Below are 22161 nucleotides of genomic sequence, written 5' to 3' on the forward strand. Positions count from 1 at the left end.
CCCTTGCCCGGCTTGCAACGTTCGGCTGACAATTATCCCCCGTGCCGCGAACGGGTCACTGTACCAGATTAATTTGCGATAACGAACCTTTACATAATAAATTGTTGTAGAAATTAGCCCTGGCAGTTTTGACGTGACGTTACGAACTCACCGCCGCTATCAATTTCCCAAATAGCTATGGTCCCGAACAGGACAAATTCCCAAATAGCTATATTCCCGACTTACCGATTTCCCGAACCGTTGTTTTCCCGAACCCGTCACCCTCTTTGGAATAATCAAATTCCAAATGCCCACTGCCAAATGTCCAACTCCGCCTTCATATTACCGACCGTTGACAGTTCCATCCATGAAAACATTTGTTTATTTGGGGTGTTCTTGACACTCCTTAGCGGGAAATTCGAACGCTATGCCGATCAACGTCTCGAATGAGGATAGTCGGTTGTGTTACGTTCCCGGACGTTTTGCATGACTCGAGAGTATCAATATAACATTAATAACGTTATAAATCTGTATGTATGTGGATCAGTGTGCGACGTGTCGCAGCTCTACACCCCCCAACAATGGAAAGGGAGGGCAATAATTGAGGAATACTCGCCTCAGGCAAACATTAGTCCATCGATTTTGTCTGTAGAAGCGTGATATCACTACCGTTGCAACACAAGGGGATTTGTAAAACACCTGTGTTTTTTACGACGGTGTGAATAATATCAATTAGTTTAATAATTTATTGTTCATAAATTTCATTAAACTGTACATAACATTGCGAGTCGTTGGCAGGGTTCACAAACATCTAGTTTAATATTCCATTCATATGATGCATCCAAAAGTTCATGTGAGTGAGTCAGCAACGTAACGTTCATGCACAAACACACAGACGCATATACGTAGTACGTACACGTGGGTATAGCTACGTCAAATTTGTATATTGATAAACGACGTTGTATTTCACCTGTGCGCTTTGCGCTCCAGGACTCGCTCTTTCAATTATGATAAAACCTCATACCCGCATTTGAAGAGACGTTAGCAGTAAATATGTATCACGCAATACCCTTGGTTTACCGCACGTCGTCATATTACCTCGCATGGAAATTGGTGAGAAGATTGCGATATCACAAAACCAATTCTTTGAATTCGACGAGTAGCTCAGCTTCCTTCTTAATTTTTTCCAGTTGATTAATTTCCAGGTGCTTACCTTCCGCGAGTCGTTGCTTTAATTTCGTTATCTCGTCTAGTTTCTGGACCACAAAAGATACGGCGATTTAGCACTTGACATACGAAGCGTGGAACCCTCATTAAAGGCTTATGACAACTTACGTTTTTGACTTTCCTTATCTTCTTCACTTTTTCGGGATCATCGGTTTGTTCAGTTTCGCCACTGTTTGCAGTTCCATTCACGTCAGAGGTTTTCGCTGAGGTTCGATGGCGCGTCGTCGTTGTTGCTGTTGTTGTTGGTACCGTCGTCGTCGCCGGGGCACCAACAGCGGCTGCTACCTCTAGTTCTCTCTTAACTTTTTTAGCTTCTCGCTTTTTCTTCATTTTTAGTGAAGCCTTGGAGGGATTGGCTGTGATTGAGATTTGAAACGTCTAAATAGATATATTTGACGAAATAATTGCACAAGAAATACTAAATCAATTCACAGCTTACTTACAATCGGCACCTTGTTTCGATCTTGGTTCTTCAACATCGTCGTGGAGCTTGAAATTAATTATCTGCCCTCTTGCCGAAGGCGGTCTGTAAGCCTGTTTTGACGCTATAAATAGGGAAGTAAAATTTTAGTAACAAAAATACAAAATCCTATTTCTATTTGACTACCTACCCTGGGGTTGGCTGGGAACGATGCCTTCGACAGCCTTATAACTGATTGATTTTTCCTTGAACGTCTCACGAGGATAGGTCTGCCATAGTACTTCCCATAATTCGTCTTGTTTGTTCCACGGTCGCTCGTACAGCAGGGTCCCGGTATAGTGCCAAATTTTGAATCTGATGAAAACCGAGGCTATCAGACACAGTAAGAATTTAAACACGTGTGAAAACAGACTTATGACTCACCCGTTCCCCATTCGAAGTCTTGGAGCCGTAGTGGCGGTGGCAAAATGTTCACCATCAGGAGACCATCGGAGAAGAGTTGTATCAGCGGCGTCGAGGCTTGCAATCAATTTCCTGCTACCGGCATCCCAGAGTTCCACGTCACCGCTCAAATTACCAAAACCAGCAAGAATCATAAGTTCACAGTGGTCAAGGAATTTCGATCAATTTGTGTCGGTGGTACAAAATACCGATAGACAATAGCTTTGGGGGTTATAGACATTTGTATTAGAAAAAGGATATTGTTTCCGTGTGGATTATAGTAGATACTGTTCCGATGTTTGATACCGAATTCAAAAACAGATTCACATTTCAGGTTGAACAGCGTTGTTTTGGCCGGCATGAATCCATAGATTACACAGAATTCCACATGTTTTGGAGACCACTCGACACTATGTATGGGACCTTCTTTTCCTGGATTTACCATGTAACGAAATTATTTATTGAAAATTTTGAATATTTTGACAAATCTAAATGGTCACCCAACACTCACCAAGCATCACCATTGTTGTTTGACCTTTTGTATCAAGGTAATGCAAGGTTTGTTTGCCATAGTAGGAGGCCCCGGTCTTGTCAACTTCAGTGCTGGTCATCAGCAAAACGTTGGTACCTCGATTATTCCAATAAATATCCACTCGATCAGACTACGGTATATCAGAAATACTTATTAATAGTCACAGAACTACAAAGCTAGTATTGTCATTGTCATATTTTACCTGAAAAAAACTCTTGTTAGCTAACGACTGCCCTGTTTCAAATTTAGGGTATTGAAATAGCCTTGCAAACGATGGCTGTCCAGCTGAGCCTGGAAATAGTGTTAGTTCTATTATAGTTCTGAAAGTAACCTCGACTGGAAGGGAGAAAAACTTATATTTACCAGGCATATTGCAAAGAATGTGATAGGGTGGATTTCCTGGAGCTATACTGAACTTTGCCACGGTGCCCAAGTTTATCCTGTGAAGAACCTTTGAAAAATCTGCATTTTCGTAAAAGAGAACATGGCTATTCACCAGCATACCACAAATATTCTCATCCGACGACCACTGCGGTTCCCTGGCACAGGGCAAAAACAAGTTATAATTTAATTGAATTTTTCGAAAAGAGCTGCAATGCTTGACACATCCGAATAAAAATGTAATTCTTACCAATCCGTTTGTTTCCTATGCACAAACTCCTTAACAAGGTCCCCATTCTCAGATTTCCAAATGCAGAGATTCGGAGTTCCTTGAGGGTTTGTTTTTGAGACTAAAAAATGTCATTATTAATCCGTGGTTAAATTTAATTTCTCGAGATGGTAGCATACCTATGAATGGTTCCCAAGTCGAGATGTACGTCCCATTTGGAGAGAAATTTATGGAAGAGATCTTAGGCCTTTTAATTTCAGCTACGATTTGCCAAGTTTTTGTGAGTGCTATCGTCAAGGAGATTCCATTAACCCAGGCAAAATATCTTCCCTCAGGGCTGAAGAGCATGGCCTTGCAAGATTTGCCAACGTCACGAGGAAATTCTGTGACCGTTTCATAGGTAGGCGGCCCATGACCCAAACTTGTCCCCGTCGAGCCTCGTACTGGGGATAAAACGGAGGGTTCAAATCATAAGTCGAGAATCTGCCTACGATATTCCAGGCCTTTGAGGTCACGCGGTAACATAACCCAACACAATTTTCTTGTCTATTCGCACGACCGAGGTCGAGATCATTTCAGTAAAATGAATAAAGAACAGTTTATATATTTGTAGTGGATGTTAAGTGTTATTGATAATACCGACTCCATAATGATGAAATAAGAATAGCTCACCTGCAAGGCAGGGAACAATGGACGCCATTTTGTAATTATAAACAACCCTTCTATCTTTTGAGTAATTATTTTAACCAATTTTCTACCCCAGATTTGTTGATTTATCTCCGTAGAGATGGCAGCGCTCACTCGAGAGCTGCAGAAGAGCTGGAGCTCCGAGTTGCGAGGTGAGGTGAGGTTCCAGTTGAAGGTCGACACCTACTGTGACACCTACTGACACCGAGCGGTTAAATTTAAAAATATTATGAGAAAAAAACTGCAGTCTCCTTCCTGTCGATGAAAACTTTATAAATTAAAATCTCATGATGGTAACGACTAATAGTATGGGATGATTGCCGGTGGGATGGGTGACCCACTTAATTGTGATAACATGCGGACGACTGACGATGAATGAAGAAATTTTTTCTAGCTAATTTCTGCTACGCGATTTCTACTTGTAGGTATAACGTTATACGTACGTGGTAAGTGAAGCAAATATAAATTGTTACAATAACGTATAATGGATGTAATGCAGTTTATAGTTATAACCACTGCAATACAGAGCAATCAGTGAGAATTTCCAAGTTATCTCAATTCCCATGTGTGGGAGCGGTCGCGTTTCCTATCTTGAGCACTGCCGGTGCGTCAAACCGCCCGCGGTAGCAACAGCTGAGAACGCAAATGTATTAAATCATGTAGGTATACGAGAAAAAAACACTTACAGATTTTGTTGACAATGATAATTTAATTTTAGACTCTGTTCCGAAATTAGCGAACCGATTCAACGGTTTTAACGAGAAAAAATGAACGACTCGAATCCCACCTGCAGAGACGGATCCGCAAATTTTATTTATTGATTGAATTATTTATCAACCCTGAACAAGATTTCATCTGTTCAACATGCCGTAGACAGCAGAGCGCAGAGTTCAATCGCCGGATTAGAATTTCAAAGACTTCTTCAGACCATGCATCGTACTTTAATAACGCACACGCTTTGTAAAGCAGAGACCGTATCAAAATTGCTTCAACCTTTGAAGCTAATTTTATTGAAACTGGAATAAGATTAAAAAAAAAGCACTGAGAAAGAGTTAATCAGTTTTTAGATAGCTCCATTGTGCAGTGTTTAGGGTCCTTTCACCTCGGACGAAGGTTACTGCAGCTGTACCGAGCTGTGTTATCATTTAAAACCGAGCGTTCGAAAATAAAAGTAACATTCGCAAAATTGCAAATTAATTGCATCAAATAGGCATTCATAATCGACAATAACGCGAGATTATACATCCTCCAACAAATCTCTTGACTTTCATCTTTTCCTGATCCGAATCAATGATTTCAACAGCAGCAGCAGCAGCAGCAGCAGGTGGGAAGATTCAAAGATGAAAAGTATAGGAGCATGATAGTTGGAATGGAAGCGGGAGCTTATCTGGAGATCGTCGATCTGTCGAAGATCTAGACATATATACTGTAAAGTGATGTTGGATGAGGACATGAATTTGTATCTCGGGGTTGGTCTTTCCCTCGCACAGACGCGCCGTATCCGTTGCCACTCGTCCCACGGAGGATCAATACGAACGATGTAAAGGCTGACTTTTCGTATCAGTGCGAACAGTTTGGTCGTACCGAAGAGACGCGATGCGCGACGGTAGACCGCGGAAAATCCTTGCATCGCACGTTCCCTTTTCGCGTTATCTTTTATACGAGAGTATTTAATTATTTGCGCGAAGTTGATGCGATTTTTAATAACGTACATTCGAGACAATTTTGATAAACGATTAAAACATTAACAAAATAAATAAACATAAGTAAATAAACAAATGAATAATTGTTGAATCGACATACCTCCGTTGTATTATTATTAATTATTATAATATCCCATGTGATTGATTGATTGATTGATAACTGTTGATCGGTATGATAATCGTTGTAATATTTGTTAGAAAATAAATAACCGCGTTATAGTGTCAAATATTGTGATAAATTTTACAAGAGATAATTCATGTTAGTTATTGAAATAATAATTCACTCGATGATTAGCGTATAGGTGAATTGACGGGAGTTTTCTAAAATCTGAATAGGTACAATCAATTCGCATCAACGATATAATGATTCACTGATTGGAGGAACGCGTTTATTTCTTTTTATGACGTTCCGCAGTTGCGAAAACAGTGCGTAATATAAAGGGGCGGATAATTTCCTACGGTATAATCGAGCGTAAAAGTTATTAAATTTACATAGAATAATAAAGGAAAAATTGTGATGATCGAAAAATATACAGTGCTACAGTTACTGAGATAACATTATCAATAAAATTCAATCGCTGCTCTCTCCGAGTCGATCACTTTTTCAAGAGTTATTTTCTGCAGAAAGGTAAAGAAAATGCATTGATTCGATTATCATTCATAGTATTTTACATCGTCGATTTTATTTTTTATTTGCAGCCCAAAGATGAAATTTATGAACGCAATTTCTCATCCTTATATATCTTTATGATTTCCCATCATATTCACTTACATTTAAAACACATTTCCCTCTGGTATTCGGATCAAAAAAATTTTCCATCATATAGTTGCCCTATCTGACGATAAATCAAGTCATGACCGCTCCTCTTCGCAGCGTCTGATAATGAGGTCCTATCAGATTTCACAACGAATTAAGATGCTACTCGACTTGAGATTGATCGTATCCGTCTTACTCCGAGCGGCCATATTTCATTTTTGGGGGAAAATCGTTTCGAAAAACCGAATTCGAATTCCAAAAGAGCGGGAATTTTCCGCAAAGAAAACATCTGAGACATAGTTGTTTTATATAATTCCGTTATTTTTAGAGCCCAAACGCCGGTCCTCTGTTTCAAGGGCTCTTATACGTCGTAATTTTAAACTGACATCAGAATCAGATCTCGTCTGTTTTGAATAAATAAAACGAAATATTTTGACAACACTTGTAGCGTTTCTTACGATAGGCTACTCAAGAACTTTTGAGAGCTATGGACAAAAATGATGTAATAAATAAACGGAGTCTCATAGATACAGAAGGTAAGAGTAACGTATGTTATATCCGATAGCATACAGGCATGATACTAATTCGTCAATTAATTGTCGCGCATTGTATTAATCCGGAATTATTGTCTATGAAATGTATTCCGTTCATCAATTACCCGACGCAATTATGCGTTCATTTAACGTCAAGTTTTGACGAAGTGATAATAACGGTGGGGCATTAATGATCAATTTCGAGTGAGAGAGGAGCTTAAGTATAATCGATCGTTAATCGGACACCGAGAGATTTTAATCCAAAATGTAAAACAATTCGAGATTGTAGAACCGTTGATTTTCTGCAAATATATTACGAGACTGGTTAAAACTGGTTAAAATTGATTTCGAACGATGGATCTAAATAAAGTTGCGCTCCAAAAAATGTGTATCTCAAGAGCGGCTCTTATCCCTCGTGTTGGCAAAAAGATACGACGATTTGACCTGACATCGATTAGATGATACGTGATAAATTTTAGAGCCGACAATTCGCTCATCGATAATTCACGTGAATGAGTATACCATTATGTTCTTGTTGTACGGCTAATAATCTTTATCATAATAAAGTTATGAATCTTTGCAGTAAGCCTGAAATGAAGAAATGCTTTTATGGTTTTCGCTCGTATTTCCCAGATACGTCGTTGATTACAATTCTCGGAACAAGTGATCTTGTTTGCCAGCTAATTTTACAAAATTACAACATCGATCATGCGGATAGCAGTGGATTTCACTTAAATTTTGCGCTACTTTTAATTAGAAAATTCACATTCGTTATCGTGTAATTCATAACCGTGAGAATAACGTTACCGAACGTTACAAAATTTCCGCTAGTTAAATATGTAACCTTCAAATTACGCTTATAATCGTTTACCTCTTGATTCTGCTTGAGCTTATTATATTTATCGCCTAGCTTGTTTCACTAAATTACTTTCAAGCTCCATCCTCTGTCTCTTTGATAATACGGTGCATGCAGATCTGCTTCTGTATAAAGCTTTAACGAGTAAATTCTACAAATTAGATAAAACAAAACAATTACCACCCCAGATGCGTTTACATAATCATAAAGTTGAAAACTACCAAGGTTGTAGACGGAGCGATTTCCTCTTATCGCTCGTGGATATGAACTCACTGCAATTTGTGTTGGGTTTTTTTTTTTTTTTTTTTTTTCTTTTTAAAATTTTATTGCATTTTATTATTATTACTATTGTTATTATGGCAGTTATTATTATTGTTATTATTATTTCACACGACTCAATTATCCAGTACCTTAGCTTATAATTTAACGAAACAAGCATCGTTGGTAACTACTATGAATATGGTCATTGTTTGCGGTAGCGGTCTAGCAATGTCACGTGCCAACACTTCCGTATAAATACCCTCGCACTCCATGTTGCAACGATTATAAATTATAACGTACGATTTTTTGCATACCCATGTATGCGTGTGTTTTTATCACTCGGTAATTTTGCTCATTGAAAGTTATTTACCTTTAGAATTTTAAACTGGTTATTTTATTTTTTAATATATTCACCGTCTTTCACCGATATATTTACTCTGAAAGTTACGAAGTAGTTGTTGGCCTCGCGAATTACAAGTGAGAAACAAAGTTATATCTATTTTTTGGTTTCTTAAAACCGTGGGGGGAAAAAAAAAAACATAATTATAATATATATTTGTGGCAAAATAAATGATATTATGTACACGTGGTCGTCCACCAGATGATTCTGACCTTTCCTGACATTGAAGCTAAGAGTTCGCCAAAATTTGGTACCGCCATTTTGTCTTTTTCTTCACCGTGAAAAATGAATTCTTCGTTCAAACAGCGAAAATTGGTAATTTCTAAATCGAAATTTTTCGCAGCGACTTATTGTGGAAATAGTTGAACCACGTTGAACCTGAAAAAAATCATAGAGGAGTAATTTTTCAAGCGCTAATCCGTACGGAATGCCCTGTACCTAGAGTCAATGCTTCCGAAGTAAAATCATATTTTGACTGGACTGCATTATCGTCCACATCGTGCGGGCGATAATCCAAACGATCTTCTTTACTTGATTGAATTTGTTTCGTAATCGATAATCGGATGAGCTTCGGCACCCATTCGTCGGGTCAGCAAAGCTAATAATTAAGTTGGATTGAACATTCATTTAATTGAATAAAGTAATCGGCTCAGGTGGGACGCCGTCAGAACTCCGCGGCACTGCAGCACGTTCATTATTATTCTTTCAAAGATGTGAAAAAATATCGCGTCGATGAAGACGCGAGGAGTCCCAATGAATTCCTCGATAATCGATCGATGTTTAATTTTTGAAAAATTCCCAGTTCCTCGCAGTGTGTCAAGGATCGGAGTGTCGTACGGCCGTCTTTGGAATCGTTATAACATTATGCTCATATTTTCTTACGAAGGCCGGGATCTCAACGTCGCATATTCTCAATTGCATAACAATTAACGACGGCAATAATCCTCTTACGAGAGACATGTGCTATGCTCGTCTGATTTTGAACTCCCCGATGTACATAATTGCCGTAGGTTGTTGTTTATTCCAACTTAACGGGCAACGGGGGGTTCGGCATGCGAGACAGAAATTTTTCAGCGATAATCGTTAGCCGGTAGAATTAATTGTAAGCGTAATTGTACAATCGGATTGTGAAAATGAAGAACGATTTTTAGAGGAGCGTAACGACGACCGATTTCGCGGCGCATTTCCATCAACTCTTTAAAATCCCGCGTCAAAGGAGTCGCCCGTATTTCCATTTCGTGTACTTTATATCTCTCACGCCTAACCCAGAATCTTTTACGATCCGAGCACATGGTTCGACGTTATATCTCGTGAATAGATATAAAGAGCCGAGATAGACTTGTACTCGACTCAGAGTACCTTTGGAATGCGTATCGTGAAAGCCTCCGGAACGTACGGTTGTCGAATAAAAACGTAAAATTTCATTCATTTTCGAAAATCATTGCCGAAGCCGATCGATCGAGTTGATCGTCGCATGAGCCCGAGTGCCCTGCGACGAGTCGCCCCCGTTGAGCCGGAAAAATTGTGCGCTCGCAAAAATTACCAAGAACGATATCGAGGTAGCCGTTACTTCTGTCGAACCGTCGTCGTCCGAATCAATTCGAATCGCTGAATTATTAAAAAACCGATAAATTATTCGGCGTTATTATGAGCTAAGATATTATGAATGATTTGACGCCGCGGTTGATCATTCGTATGTGCGAAATTTTACGCACCGTGCACGCGCCGCCGGTTGTTCGAATTTCCTACGACCCGCAACTGCGAAATTATTAGAAATATAGTTTCTGATAAGCTAGTCAAATTTCGAATCGCTGCCTCACGCGACATTCTTTACATTTCGATTCATCTTTGAGGTGTGCGTTGTCTCATTGTGTCAAACTTTCGAGCAGGTGGGTATACACGGATATTATATACATATTGTTCGGATGTACAGAACTAACGCTTCTCAAATCCGGACGTTGACTCCGATTGATTTGCTCATACGGCAGCAACAGTCAACGGCACCGGCAGCTTTTCACCATGCCGAATATAATATAACCGCGGGATGAATGAGATCTAATTTTTACAAGGTGAAACAAATTTCGCGTAGTAATTAAGTTTTTCCGGTGTACACGTCGCGGCACGTCGGGAATAAAACCGTAGGTAGAAGTATCGTGCGATAATTATTGAAATTCATTCTGCGCGCCGAGCCCACTTTTTATTTTTTATTTTCCTTTTTTCTTTTTTGCTCGCTGAAGATGACGACGGGAATAATATTCCCGCATTAACGAGTATACATACGCGAGGCAAACCTTGCGAGAAAATTCTCGTTGGTCTTTATTCGAAGAATACATTAAACGGTACGCCCGTTCTTTTCATCCTGATTTGTCGCGAGCGCGATACGATAAATTTTACTTTGATGTCTGCGAGTAATTATCGCACTCGTGCAAGGGGTATCGCGGGAAAGGGAAATGCGATAACGCGAATCCCCTCCGTCGCGTATCTTGTACGGTACAGCTCTCGATCGATTCACCGCGAAAAAGTATCGAACTCCACCGACGAAATTGTTCGGATTAAAATTTTCCCGAAGAGTTTCGTATTCACGATGAAAAATTTTTCCGCAGACCGTGGATGCAGCCAGGCGGCGGACCGAGACACGGCGCTGGTCCCGGGGGCGACGATGAAGCACCCAAGGATCCTGGCGCCAGACAAACCCATCAATCCTATACGGAAAAGGACTTCGAAGGTAAAACAAATGGGATTCCCCGTACGAAAATATGTACATAGTCGATGAAACGCGCGGGGGGGCGGGGGGAGGCGAAATACGCGGATTGAGAGCTTTCGGATAAATTCGACGTCGCGAGTTCGCGTGTAATAGGTCAGGTAGAGATTTGGCTTCTGTGTACGACACACATCCGAGTTATATGTATGTAAAAAGTCAGTCTAGAAGTGCTTCGTAAATCGTTATATAGTTTTTTACAAAACAGCAACGGTATAGGTACGGTTGTAAATGTACGTAAATACGTGCATGTATCGTACGTACAAACCGACGCGTATACATATGTATACCTACGACGAATTACACAACCGTTTGCAGCCTCACGCCCGTCTTGTGCAGCTATGATTATGACGGTGTACGATAACCAGACCGCGTAGACTACTCCGATGCGTTGCCATGTGTCGATTTCTATCCTAGAGTTTTTAGATAAAACGGCTGTCGCCGAAAGTGCAATGACAAGACGAAGGCGGAGCACGAGGTCAAAACCGAGGTGTCGGTGCGTCTCGAAACCGCGTCACGTTCGCACTGAGAACAATTACAAAAAAAAAAAAGAAAAATGAAAAAATCACCAGCCTTACGAGAGATGAACTCACTTGTCGAATGATGTAGTGAAACGGATGACATTGTGTCGGAACGTAGCGGGTAAACAAGTCTGTCGCATAATCGTGGCCTAATCGGAGCGTTTAGTCGTGCCAATTTATTATGTTTGTCCCCGATAATCGCGTGGCATGCAGGCGACGATCGAATGAATATCGTGGTTGTGTTAATCGTGTGATTTTTCAAGCTTTCAATGCCCGTATCGATATCGCATCATCGAATTCTTGGAGTCAATCGTCGGGAAGCAATTAATAAAATATTTCATCCGGAGACCTTGACCTTTTCGTAATACGTCGGTATATACATACATATACACGTGTGTATACGGTAATAAAGCCGGCGTTGAGCTTTTCGATAAAGGTTTCTATACGTATGTACGTGAAAGCATTCTTCGCACGTTATATTTTCCAGGTCATAGAGCGCACACGGTGTACGTGGGTGTTCATTTGCCAGGCGAACGGAGACACAAACGCCATCACAAACACCATCATTCGCGACAATATTCCGGAGAGAAGGATGATTCCGACTCGGACCGTCCCAGTAAGTCGGGCCAGTTCTTATTAAATTAGGACACGGGTCAATTGAAATTCCCTGTTCTGTGTAAAGTGGGTAAAGCACGCTCACGTTTGGTAAGCGGAAGGAATTATTTAGGCCGGATGAAAATTTTTCCAAGTACGATCAGTTAAAAAAAAAAAAAAAAGGCGAGTATCAGAGTTGTTCGGGCGTCTTATCTTTCCTGCGAAAATTTGAACGCCAGACGATCGCGGCTGAGATAGTCGACTTCGCAGATAAGTGATGCGATATTGAATTGAAATTTTCGAAAAAAATTTCACGTTTCACAAAACCTGAAAACTTTCGATTACTTTTTTTTTATACCCGCGGAAGACGACGCGTCGCTTTATCTCGTTCCAAAAATACGACGTCCGGCGAAACTTTATCCGTCAGAAATGTCGTTTCAGTCACACCGCCGGCTCAAAGGGTGCAATTCATCCTGGGAGAAGAGGTCGGCGATGACGCCCACGAGTCTCATCCGTTGTTCTCCGAAATGGAGGAATTGGTTAAAGACGGCGATGAAATGGAGTGGAAGGAAACTGCGAGGTGAATTTTTTTTTTTTTTCTTCCCCTCCGCGTATTCGCCGATCGATCGATCGCGGGTCTGATCGTCTATCGTTTCTGCGTAGGTGGATAAAATTTGAAGAGGACGTCGAAGAGGGTGGTAACAGATGGAGCAAACCTCACGTGGCGACTCTGTCTTTGCATTCGTTATTCGAACTCCGAAGTCTTCTATTGAACGGTACTGTTATGCTCGACATGGAAGCCTCCAGTCTGGAACAAATTGCCGATCTTGTCCTCGACAATATGATCAACAAGAACGTACTGCCAACGGAATCCCGAGAGAAGGTAATCAGGACGACCCGGTATAAAATTGTATGAGAATCCTATTCCGAATTTTCCTAGGTCCGAGAAGCTCTCCTCGTGAGACACAGACATCAGCACGAACGTCGCAAGGATAACAACATGTCAAGATTACCGATAATCAGATCGCTAGCGGAAATCGGAAGAAATCATTCCTCGTCCAAAAGTGAGTGATCGAAATAATCGAATCGATTTCTATTATACGTGTTTTTTACCATAAAAACTATGAAAATTATAATATAAATCGTACGCATATATATATATACCTACACGGATGACACAAGGTAATATATAAAGGTCACAAAAAAAAAAAAAAAAATGTCGAGGGGTTTACATTATTATTGTTATTTTTATTATTATTATCATTGTTTTTCAAATCTCGTATCGTTTGGATACTTATGATTTTAAGACCACATTGAAACGCAAGACGTGATGTGTGGCGTGAGTGAATTTTTCACGGTTCAAAAAAGAACCAATTATTTTGGTTTAAATTAGAATTCGGGTTTCAGATTGTGACTGTTCATGTGGTTTGCATTCGTTGTTGACGTCAGATTTGCAGGAGAGACGTCCTGTCGGGGACGCTTATGTCCCTGCAGGAGACGATTTACGGGACGGTGTCTCCCGTAGCAGAAGTTGTCCGAATCCGAACACAAATCTTCTCTCCAAGGAGGCAAAGGACTCGAAAGGGCCTTACCTCCTGGTACCAGGTACTCCTTAGGCCAGTCAAACGGCTTCAGAATGATGGTGGTCCTAAAAAAAACAACCCGCTTGTATTGTGCCCTTTCGCAACGCCAGTGTTTGATCGACTAACCAATTATCAACCCTCTAATAAAGCAGCTAACGATCATATTACATCGACGTCGTCAGCTTTTTCATATCATTTCATGAATTTTTCCTTTGCTTTTCTCACGTGGATATTAACGTGAGTCTGGTGTAACCGCCGTGTTACGATTCAAAGGGATAAATAAACCCAAGTATTCGGTTACCGAGTTAGCGTCCGAGTTATAACAAGTGGTCACACTCGTCGCGCGTATACATACATATGTAGCTGCGGTGGAAAGAGATTTAATTATGCACGCGTAGATAAGTAGCACCGCGTGGACGGAGGCTGTAGTGATTCGAAGAAACTGAAAACTGTGAAGTAGTTTAGCACATCAAATGTGTACATTACACTATGATTGTACATACGAGATATTATCATCGTTGTTTCTACCTCGGAGATACGAATTTTATGAGAAAAATGACAGATGCGTTGACGCGACACCGCTGAGGCGAAGAACGAAAAAACTTATTAATTTATTGAATTTCGTTTGATTTTTGTCAGCTGAATTCAACATCCCTCATGTAGTGGGTTTCACGACATGGTTCGCTACTTCCCAGCTCAAAGGTTAGCGAGTAATCGGAGGTAGTAGTATGTTAGATCTCTAAATTTTTTAATGATCGCATTCAATTAGAGATTTTTATCTTCTCGTTTCTCATTGTTGTCACGATCTATCGAATTTATACTACAAAATAACCCCACTGATTTCTATATCGAATAACGGACTCTTTCTATCACCTCGATGTTTGTTTAGACTATTGTATTTTCTATTCGATCTATGATTCAATGTTGTACTTTACTTCCACATGCATAACATCGTTCACGGTGTACAGTGTACTTAATCACGTTGAATTCAAATTCCGACAACCATTCATCAATCACGATTATAATCTAAAGCTCTTCCGATCCAACCATTAGCACGTCTTGATTGATGTTTACAATTGATACAATAACACCATTTTATCCGAACCCTGCAACCCTTCACGTGTCTTCACTGAGACAGAAATTTTCTTTTCATTCGGGGGACGGCCGAAAACAATATGTAACCGAAAACTTTCCTTATTCAGCTTGCTCGTTTGATATCGTCGTTTGATTGAATCTGGGGGAAACAAATTGCACTCCTTTATTCAAGGAATGAAAATGAACGAAAAAATTATTTATCCGAATATTACATACAACCCTCGTAAGTGCTGTGAGCCCTTGTAAATAAACCACCGTTGGTGTTGGTGCTTATTTGTAGTGGAAGAATCAAATTCCGCGCCAGTGATAGCTGGTGTAACAAGCCATGGAAGTGGCGGGGCTCTAAATGCGGGAGTCGCGGGTCGTCTTCTTGGTATACCCGGCAGCTTCGGTAAAAATGCTTTTTTACCCTAGCCGCGTTGTCTTTATATCTCCACAATCGCTGGCTTCTTGTTTATACAGTAAATCTGCTTGACTGCATCGTGCATATTTTTATCGTTATTCCCCACTCGTTGCACGCACTACCTTACGTAGCTTGCACGTGAATAACGCATTCCAGACCCTTGGAAAACTCCTTTATTTTCCAACGAATGAGCGAACTGCGTCGTTCGATGTGTCTCAATATGAAAGTGCATGGAATAATTTTTCATCGCGAGACATATTTCGCTCGTCGATTATACCTACTCCCATTACGGCACATCACGCGGTAGGCTGTAAGCTAAGATTGTTGCAGGCCAAGAAACAGGAGGTAACGCGATCGATCGAAGCCCGAGCAGCGTTTCGATCAGCCGAAATCACAGTTCTTCTGCTTTGGAAAATGGGGATATAAATCACAGGGTCCGTATCAAATGAATAGTCGAAAGTTGAAGTTGAGGTGCGACCAAAGAATCAATGGGTTTCTGTAATCGGGAATAACGTCACTTTCAGGGTAACACGCATTTCATGAGAAAAATACCCCCGGGGGCTGAAGCGAGCAATATCCTTGTCGGAGAGGTGGATTTCCTCGACAAAACATTATCGGCGTTCATCCGTCTGAGTCAAGCAGGAATCATGGGAGATCTGACCGAAGTTCCTGTCCCGACTAGATTTATTTTTGTACTTCTTGGACCGACGGTAGGTTTTTAAAAAAAAAAAAAAAATCAGACAAAAAAGGGGTAACGGAGAATTATAAAATATATTGTAATATTTTTAGGGAGGCAGCTCTGGTTTTCACGAGATAGGAAGAGCTATGGCTACTCTGATGTCGGACGAAGTTTTTCACGACGTTGCTTACAAGGCGAAAAATCGGAACCATCTCCTTGCCGGTGTCGACGAATTTTTAGACGCTGTCACGGTCCTTCCACCTGGGGAATGGGATCCGACAATCAGGATCGAACCACCCGCGGCTATCCCATCTCAGGTGAGTCGAGGATTTATTTGATTCGAAGCGATTGTACGGCAGAACCTTGCAATTCGCTGACTCGAGTTCACAGGACACGAGAAAAAGGCCGAAGGAAGAAAAAGCGAAAGAGGAATTCGACGAGGAGGCCGACGAATTGAAGCAACGGGAAGCTTCCGGACTCTCGAGAACCGGCAAATTGTTCGGTGGACTCAGAAATGATATTAAAAGAAAAGCCCCATGGTACTGGTCGGATTTCAAGGACGCTCTTGCTCTCCAATGCGTAGCATCATTTATATTTTTATACTTCGCCTGTCTATCGCCTATAATAACATTTGGTGGCCTTTTGAGCGAAGCTACTGGTAAAAATATGGCTGCTATGGAATCTTTGGTATCAGGATTCGTTTGCGGTATCGGCTATGGTTTCTTCTCCGGTCAGCCACTCACCATTTTAGGATCGACCGGACCAGTTTTAGTATTCGAAACTATAGTCTACGAATTTTGCAAGTGAGTAAAAATCAAGAGATTTTTAAAAAATTCTAATTCATCTTATTTCTCACATTCCGCTTTTTCGATATCTCATCACAGATCGTCGGAATGGAATTACATGTCCTTTAGATTTTGGATCGGTACGTGGATAGCGATAATTTTGGTAATTTTGGTCGCAATTGATGCCAGTGCCTTCGTGTGTTACATCACGCGTTTTACCGAGGAGAATTTCGCAACGCTCATCGCTTTCATTTTTATATACAAGGTAAATGAATCGCTCGGATTTTGGGGACCCACCATTTTTGATTTCGCTTTTGATTGTCGAGTATATTTTTTCCAGGCTGTCGAGAACGTTCTATCGATTGGTAAAAAATATCCCCTCAACACCCACGGTAATGAGATTTTGAGTTACGAGTGTTGGTGTAAACCGCCAAATTTCACCGTACCCGGTTCATCTCCGGGCTTGGAAAACGTGAATTGGACGAGCCTTGATAAATTAGAGTGTCAGGTAAAGAGAAAAGAGATGAAAAGTCCGCCAAAGATTGTAACAAATATAATGATTTGTGCGAATAAGGGCTACAGCGTAGCCTGTTATTACGGCGACGTCAATGCTACGCTACGAATTTCGCCTCTGTAATTATTCTTCTCTTTGATTGTCTGCAGTTTTTCAACGGTACTCTCGAAGGCGAAGGTTGTAACACGCCAAATTATATTCCCGACGTGTTCCTCATGTCGGTTATCCTCTTTATGGGGACATTCTTACTCTCTGTCGAACTCAAAGACTTTAAGAACGCCCTATTCTTTCCTTCGAAGGTATGACGTTTGTCCGTAAATATTATCATAAAAAAAAAACGACTTGTATCTTATCGATTACGATTTACACAGGTGAGGCAAATAGTGAGTGATTTCGCTGTATTGATAGCGATATTTTCAATGTCAATTCTCGACCATTTCGTCGGTATCGCGACCCCGAAACTTGAAGTGCCTGAGGAATTCAAACCAACTTTAGACGGTCGCGGATGGGTCATATGGCCGTTCCAGGAAAATCCGTGGTGGAGTTCCATCGCCGCAGCTCTTCCCGCCCTGCTTGGTACTATTCTGATATTCATGGATCAACAAATAACCGCGGTTATTGTGAACCGGAAAGAGAACAAGCTCAAGGTATGCGGGAGAGAGATAAAATATGGTTCAATTATTGGGTGAAATGAAACCCCCGTCATCGATTTTATTTCATTTATATTTATATTGCAGAAAGGATGCGGTTACCATCTCGATCTCTTCGTTCTGGCGGTGCTCATAGAAATATGTTCTGTGATGGGTCTTCCGTGGTTTGTTGCTGCGACAGTGTTATCGATAAATCACGTGAACTCGTTAAAACTCGAATCGGAATGTGCCGCGCCAGGAGAGAAGCCCCAATTTTTGGGAGTCAGGGAGCAGAGAGTCACTCACGTTCTGATATTTCTCATGATCGGTTGTTCCGTTTTCCTTACATCCATGCTCAGGCATATTCCGATGCCGGTGTTATTCGGCGTCTTCCTTTACATGGGTGTTGCTTCGTTGAAAGGACTCCAATTCTTCGATAGGATTTTAATAATGCTCATGCCCGTAAAATATCAACCGGATTACATGTTCCTCCGTCAGGTATTTCGGAATTCATATTATTTTTGAAATTTTTTGACAAAAAAAATTAATAATACAATGCATGAAATACCTGTTTTTTTTTTTTTTTGCTTACCAATGTTACGAGTAATAATTTTACGAGCTTATATATGTATTGCACCGCAGGTGAATTTATTACAATTGTCATTTGGCGAGAAAATTAAGTTTTCTGAAGAAATTATTTATTTTTTCAGGTTCCTATAAAACGTGTGCACATATTTACGATTATTCAATTGGCCTGTCTCATCTGTCTTTGGGTCATTAAATCCTTCAGCTCTACGTCTATACTCTTTCCTCTGATGGTACGAAAACTATAATAATATAATTTCATTATTTCGTTTCGATTTATTTATTTATTTAATTATTCATTTGTTCTGCAGTTATCTATTCATTTATTGTTTCTCGATTATCGTTCTCTGGCTATATTGTTTATTATTCGCAAGCTTAAAAACCATGATCTTAACCGAACGAATTAATAATAATAAAAAAAAAAAAACACGAAATCTCAACACGCATAATAATAATTGTGTATTTTTTTTTTTTTTCAAAATCATAAACAAAGCTTGTCGTGATGATCGGCATCAGGAAATCCTTAGACCTGTTCTTCACGAGGCGTGAGATGAAGATTTTGGACGACATCATGCCTGAAACGAGCAAAAAACATGCTCACGACATGCAACAACTTGAGAACGGCGAGGTTAGCACTGGAACACGAATTCTGAGGGCAATAACATGCCGTAGCTAACGATCGGAGATCACGGGGCCTACGGGGAATAATATTACCCCAATTAAACCCGTGGTCACCGTAACCGTTACTCCAGTATTGGATAACAATTTCTAATCTAAACATTATCAATTGTTGTATATCATTTACTTAGTTTAGTCGTCAATTCACAGTATTTTTTCGGTCATAGTTTTTGTTTCCAAAAATCATCGCCATTGTTATTGTCATTATTTTTTTTGATTGATATCTTTGTCATGATCCTATTATTTTCAACTGCAGTTGTTATCTGTATCAAGCGCAGAATACACGAATGTGTAGTTATTATTATCATTGTTATTATTGTTATTTCAGACGGTCTCGCTATTTCATTTCTATATAAACTTTCATGGCAGTCATATAGATCTCGATATAGATAGTAGAACGAGCAACTGATCTTTCTACTTTGATATACACATGACAATATAGTATATACACATAAATATACGATTATATGCATATAATAATAATAATAATCAACGCCGTAGATGGATTAATATATCGCTCTGAATTTATACTCTAAAAGCCAAACACTACACCCATAAACCTATAAATATAGGTATAGAGACAATAAATTTCGAAGTTCTTCCTGGGATGACAGAAAAAATAATTAGAAAATTTGATCAAGAAACATCACGATCCGATGGATTTTTTTTAACGGAATCGTAGAACAGAGTATTCGGGAATGGGAACATATTTTTTTCTTTCAAAAATTATTATTTAATAAATTTTGTTATTACGTTATACCTAATGTGAATATTTATACCTATACCATTAACACATTGACATGTATTACATACGTAGATATACAGGTATATACAAATCACGCATAATTTTTATTGTAAATATATGTTATATATCATATATGTATAGTATATTATGTTATTTGAATCATCAAATTATTTTATCACTACTTCATTCGCTAGTTCAGTTTATTCTTTTCTTCATCCACTTCAACGCGGGTTCGTAGAAACGTACGTAGTACCCCTGTCCCCCCTCCACCACCCGAATCTGATAAGTATGTTTACCAAACTCCCTTAGAATTTTCTCCCTTGCTGGAGAAACTAAAGAAATATCCATAAATATGAACGTCGATGGTATCTGTTTTCATATAGGTACATATGTTTGTAAACAAAGGTGTGTACGATTTTCCAACCAGATCGCAGCTCTGCTATAGCGTTAGAACATTATATACTTGTGTTCAGTATTTATCTTATTATTAGACTAGAAAACGTCAGCAAGTAAGCTTTATAGGCTGAATTCCAAACGCAGTTAGATAAAATTTGTCAATTTGACGCATCGTTGAGATGTTCGTTTTTGTTGTACTCCTAGATAGTCTCTGGTTAGTTTATTATTCCTTTGAAATTTCTGCAAATCAGCTAAATATTGCCTGTTCATAAACTGGGATCTAAAGAAAGAAAAAACGCATGATAACCGCAGCTTCAATTATTAATATTTCTGTACGTATTCGGATGAGATTTTTTTGAGAATGGATTTAACTCGTTTCAAATAGGACGACGATAAACCTTTGGGTTTCGGACCATCGGGGAATCTCCAAATTCCTCTGGCAAACGGAAATATAATGAAAATTCCACTGGCCAGTATAAACATCAGCGAAGAGGTGAATAAAACGGGAATTTGGCAGCAAGTAAACGAAGGAAAATCCGGTACTACAGGTCTGTACAAAGATGGGAACGCTACTGCAGGTGACAAACCTAGCAAACAATCCAAGCTGCTGAGGTAAGTCCATCGATTCAATTTTGTTCTATTTTTATCATCATCGTTACTATATTCCATTCTTCTTGCGCGCGTGAAACGTTGAATTCCTGTACTACTCAAAAAATTATTGTTCCAGCGTTGGAAAACAAAAAAAGCACAGGTCTAAGGATCAAACGTCATTGATAACGGCTGACGAGACGACGAGATTAACAACTATGACCGAAGAGGAGGAAGATGACTGTGGAATATCGATAAAGGTGACCCACCAAACAGACACTGAATTCTAGAAAAAAAATTACCTACTTTATTCATCTGTAAATGATACATTTATACTCCAATTATACGATAATCGCAGATGAAAGCACTCGATACACCGTCACAAAGAAACTACACTCTGTAAATGGCATGCTCAATATTATTTAGAAACATGCTTATACTTACATATGTATATAATAATAACTTATACGGTAAAAGAATCGAACGTTCTCTAATTTATTTATTTTCAACTGTACATATGGATATTATGTAGAATATATTCATACTACACTTTGCTTGTACATATACATAGATTGATATAGAATTAGCGTCTAGAATATATACACATACATTATATTAATTTGCATGTGATATTTATTTTTTACGTAATTCATTATTACAGCATGGCCGTCAGACACTTTGAATGTGGAGTATGTTATAATTTATGGCGATTAGAACTGAATATTTCTTTCCTAAAATATAATTCTAGGTTGATTTGATAAGATCAAAGGAATCCCCGAGTCCCATGAAGGCGAACGGGACTACGTCGGCCGAGACATCTGTCTGAATGAATAAAATAAAAATCAAAAAACCATTTTTGGCCAATTACAAATCTAGTTATAGATAATCGTATGTCACATAATTATATGAAAAATCAACAAAAAAAAAAAAATCACATACATACAAGAATCGCAAATATATTTTGGTGTCGACATTCAAATATCGTGTAATAATTATTTATTTTCAAATGAATGAAAAGTGTTAGGAAAATGTGAAATGTATAAATCGCTGGGACAAAATTCTGGCAAAATTTAACATACGAAACACACATACGGAAATCACTAACAATTCGTGGGATAAAAAATTGCTAATCGCTAATCATTGTAACGTGTCTAATAGTCAAATTACGATTATTATATGTATCAACAAGTATTTATACATG

General features: G+C 39.4%; 2 protein-coding genes across 7 annotated transcripts; one reads left to right on the forward strand and one right to left on the reverse strand.

Annotated features, from left to right (window-relative positions):
* Positions 1–711: 711 nt before the first annotated feature.
* LOC105689771 (eukaryotic translation initiation factor 2A) lies at positions 712–4078 on the reverse strand. The gene is made up of 12 exons (XM_012407041.3): positions 3883–4078; positions 3390–3653; positions 3232–3331; positions 2964–3139; positions 2803–2891; positions 2580–2730; positions 2330–2500; positions 2051–2225; positions 1818–1981; positions 1650–1751; positions 1315–1562; positions 712–1235 (listed from the first exon to the last, which is right to left on the reverse strand). Exons 1-12 carry the CDS (start codon positions 3908–3910, stop codon positions 1110–1112), a joined length of 1794 nt encoding a protein of 597 aa, XP_012262464.2. The 5' UTR covers positions 3911–4078; the 3' UTR covers positions 712–1109.
* Positions 4079–5358: 1280 nt separating this feature from the next.
* Positions 5359–21877, forward strand: LOC105689865 (electroneutral sodium bicarbonate exchanger 1). Of its 6 annotated transcripts, none has more exons than XM_048652772.1 (22): positions 5359–6228; positions 11011–11132; positions 12174–12302; positions 12722–12860; positions 12944–13163; positions 13221–13344; positions 13688–13885; positions 15239–15349; positions 15692–15795; positions 15886–16071; positions 16151–16357; positions 16431–16843; positions 16925–17090; positions 17166–17333; positions 17489–17638; positions 17711–17986; positions 18077–18466; positions 18679–18786; positions 19047–19181; positions 20758–20984; positions 21100–21220; positions 21709–21877. In XM_048652772.1, the coding sequence occupies exons 2-22, from the start codon at positions 11018–11020 to the stop codon at positions 21784–21786; spliced, it is 3765 nt and encodes a 1254-aa protein (XP_048508729.1). In that variant the 5' UTR covers positions 5359–6228; positions 11011–11017; the 3' UTR covers positions 21787–21877. The 6 variants fall into 6 exon arrangements, with proteins under 6 accessions (XP_048508729.1, XP_048508727.1, XP_048508728.1 ...); XM_048652770.1 differs by lacking the exon at positions 5359–6228 and adding an exon at positions 9759–9820; XM_048652771.1 differs by lacking the exon at positions 5359–6228 and adding an exon at positions 9759–9820 and having other exon boundaries at positions 13730–13885.
* Positions 21878–22161: the final 284 nt, after the last annotated feature.

Source organism: Athalia rosae, chromosome 3 (genome assembly GCF_917208135.1).
Source record: "Athalia rosae chromosome 3, iyAthRosa1.1, whole genome shotgun sequence".
Lineage (NCBI taxonomy): Eukaryota > Metazoa > Arthropoda > Insecta > Hymenoptera > Athaliidae > Athalia > Athalia rosae.

Coding starts and splice junctions, on each gene's coding strand:
- LOC105689865 (XM_048652770.1), top strand. CDS start 9,774: ATGCGTATCGTGAAAGCCTCCGGAACGTACGGTTGTCGAATAAAAAC. Junction 17,334..17,488: donor TTGATAAATTAGAGTGTCAG/GTAAAGAGAAAA, acceptor GATTGTCTGCAG/TTTTTCAACGGTACTCTCGA. Junction 17,639..17,710: donor CCCTATTCTTTCCTTCGAAG/GTATGACGTTTG, acceptor CGATTTACACAG/GTGAGGCAAATAGTGAGTGA.
- LOC105689771 (XM_012407041.3), bottom strand. CDS start 3,910: ATGGCGTCCATTGTTCCCTGCCTTGCAG. Junction 2,731..2,802: donor CTAACAAGAGTTTTTTTCAG/GTAAAATATGAC, acceptor GATATACCGTAG/TCTGATCGAGTGGATATTTA. Junction 1,982..2,050: donor AGACTTCGAATGGGGAACGG/GTGAGTCATAAG, acceptor GGTTTTCATCAG/ATTCAAAATTTGGCACTATA.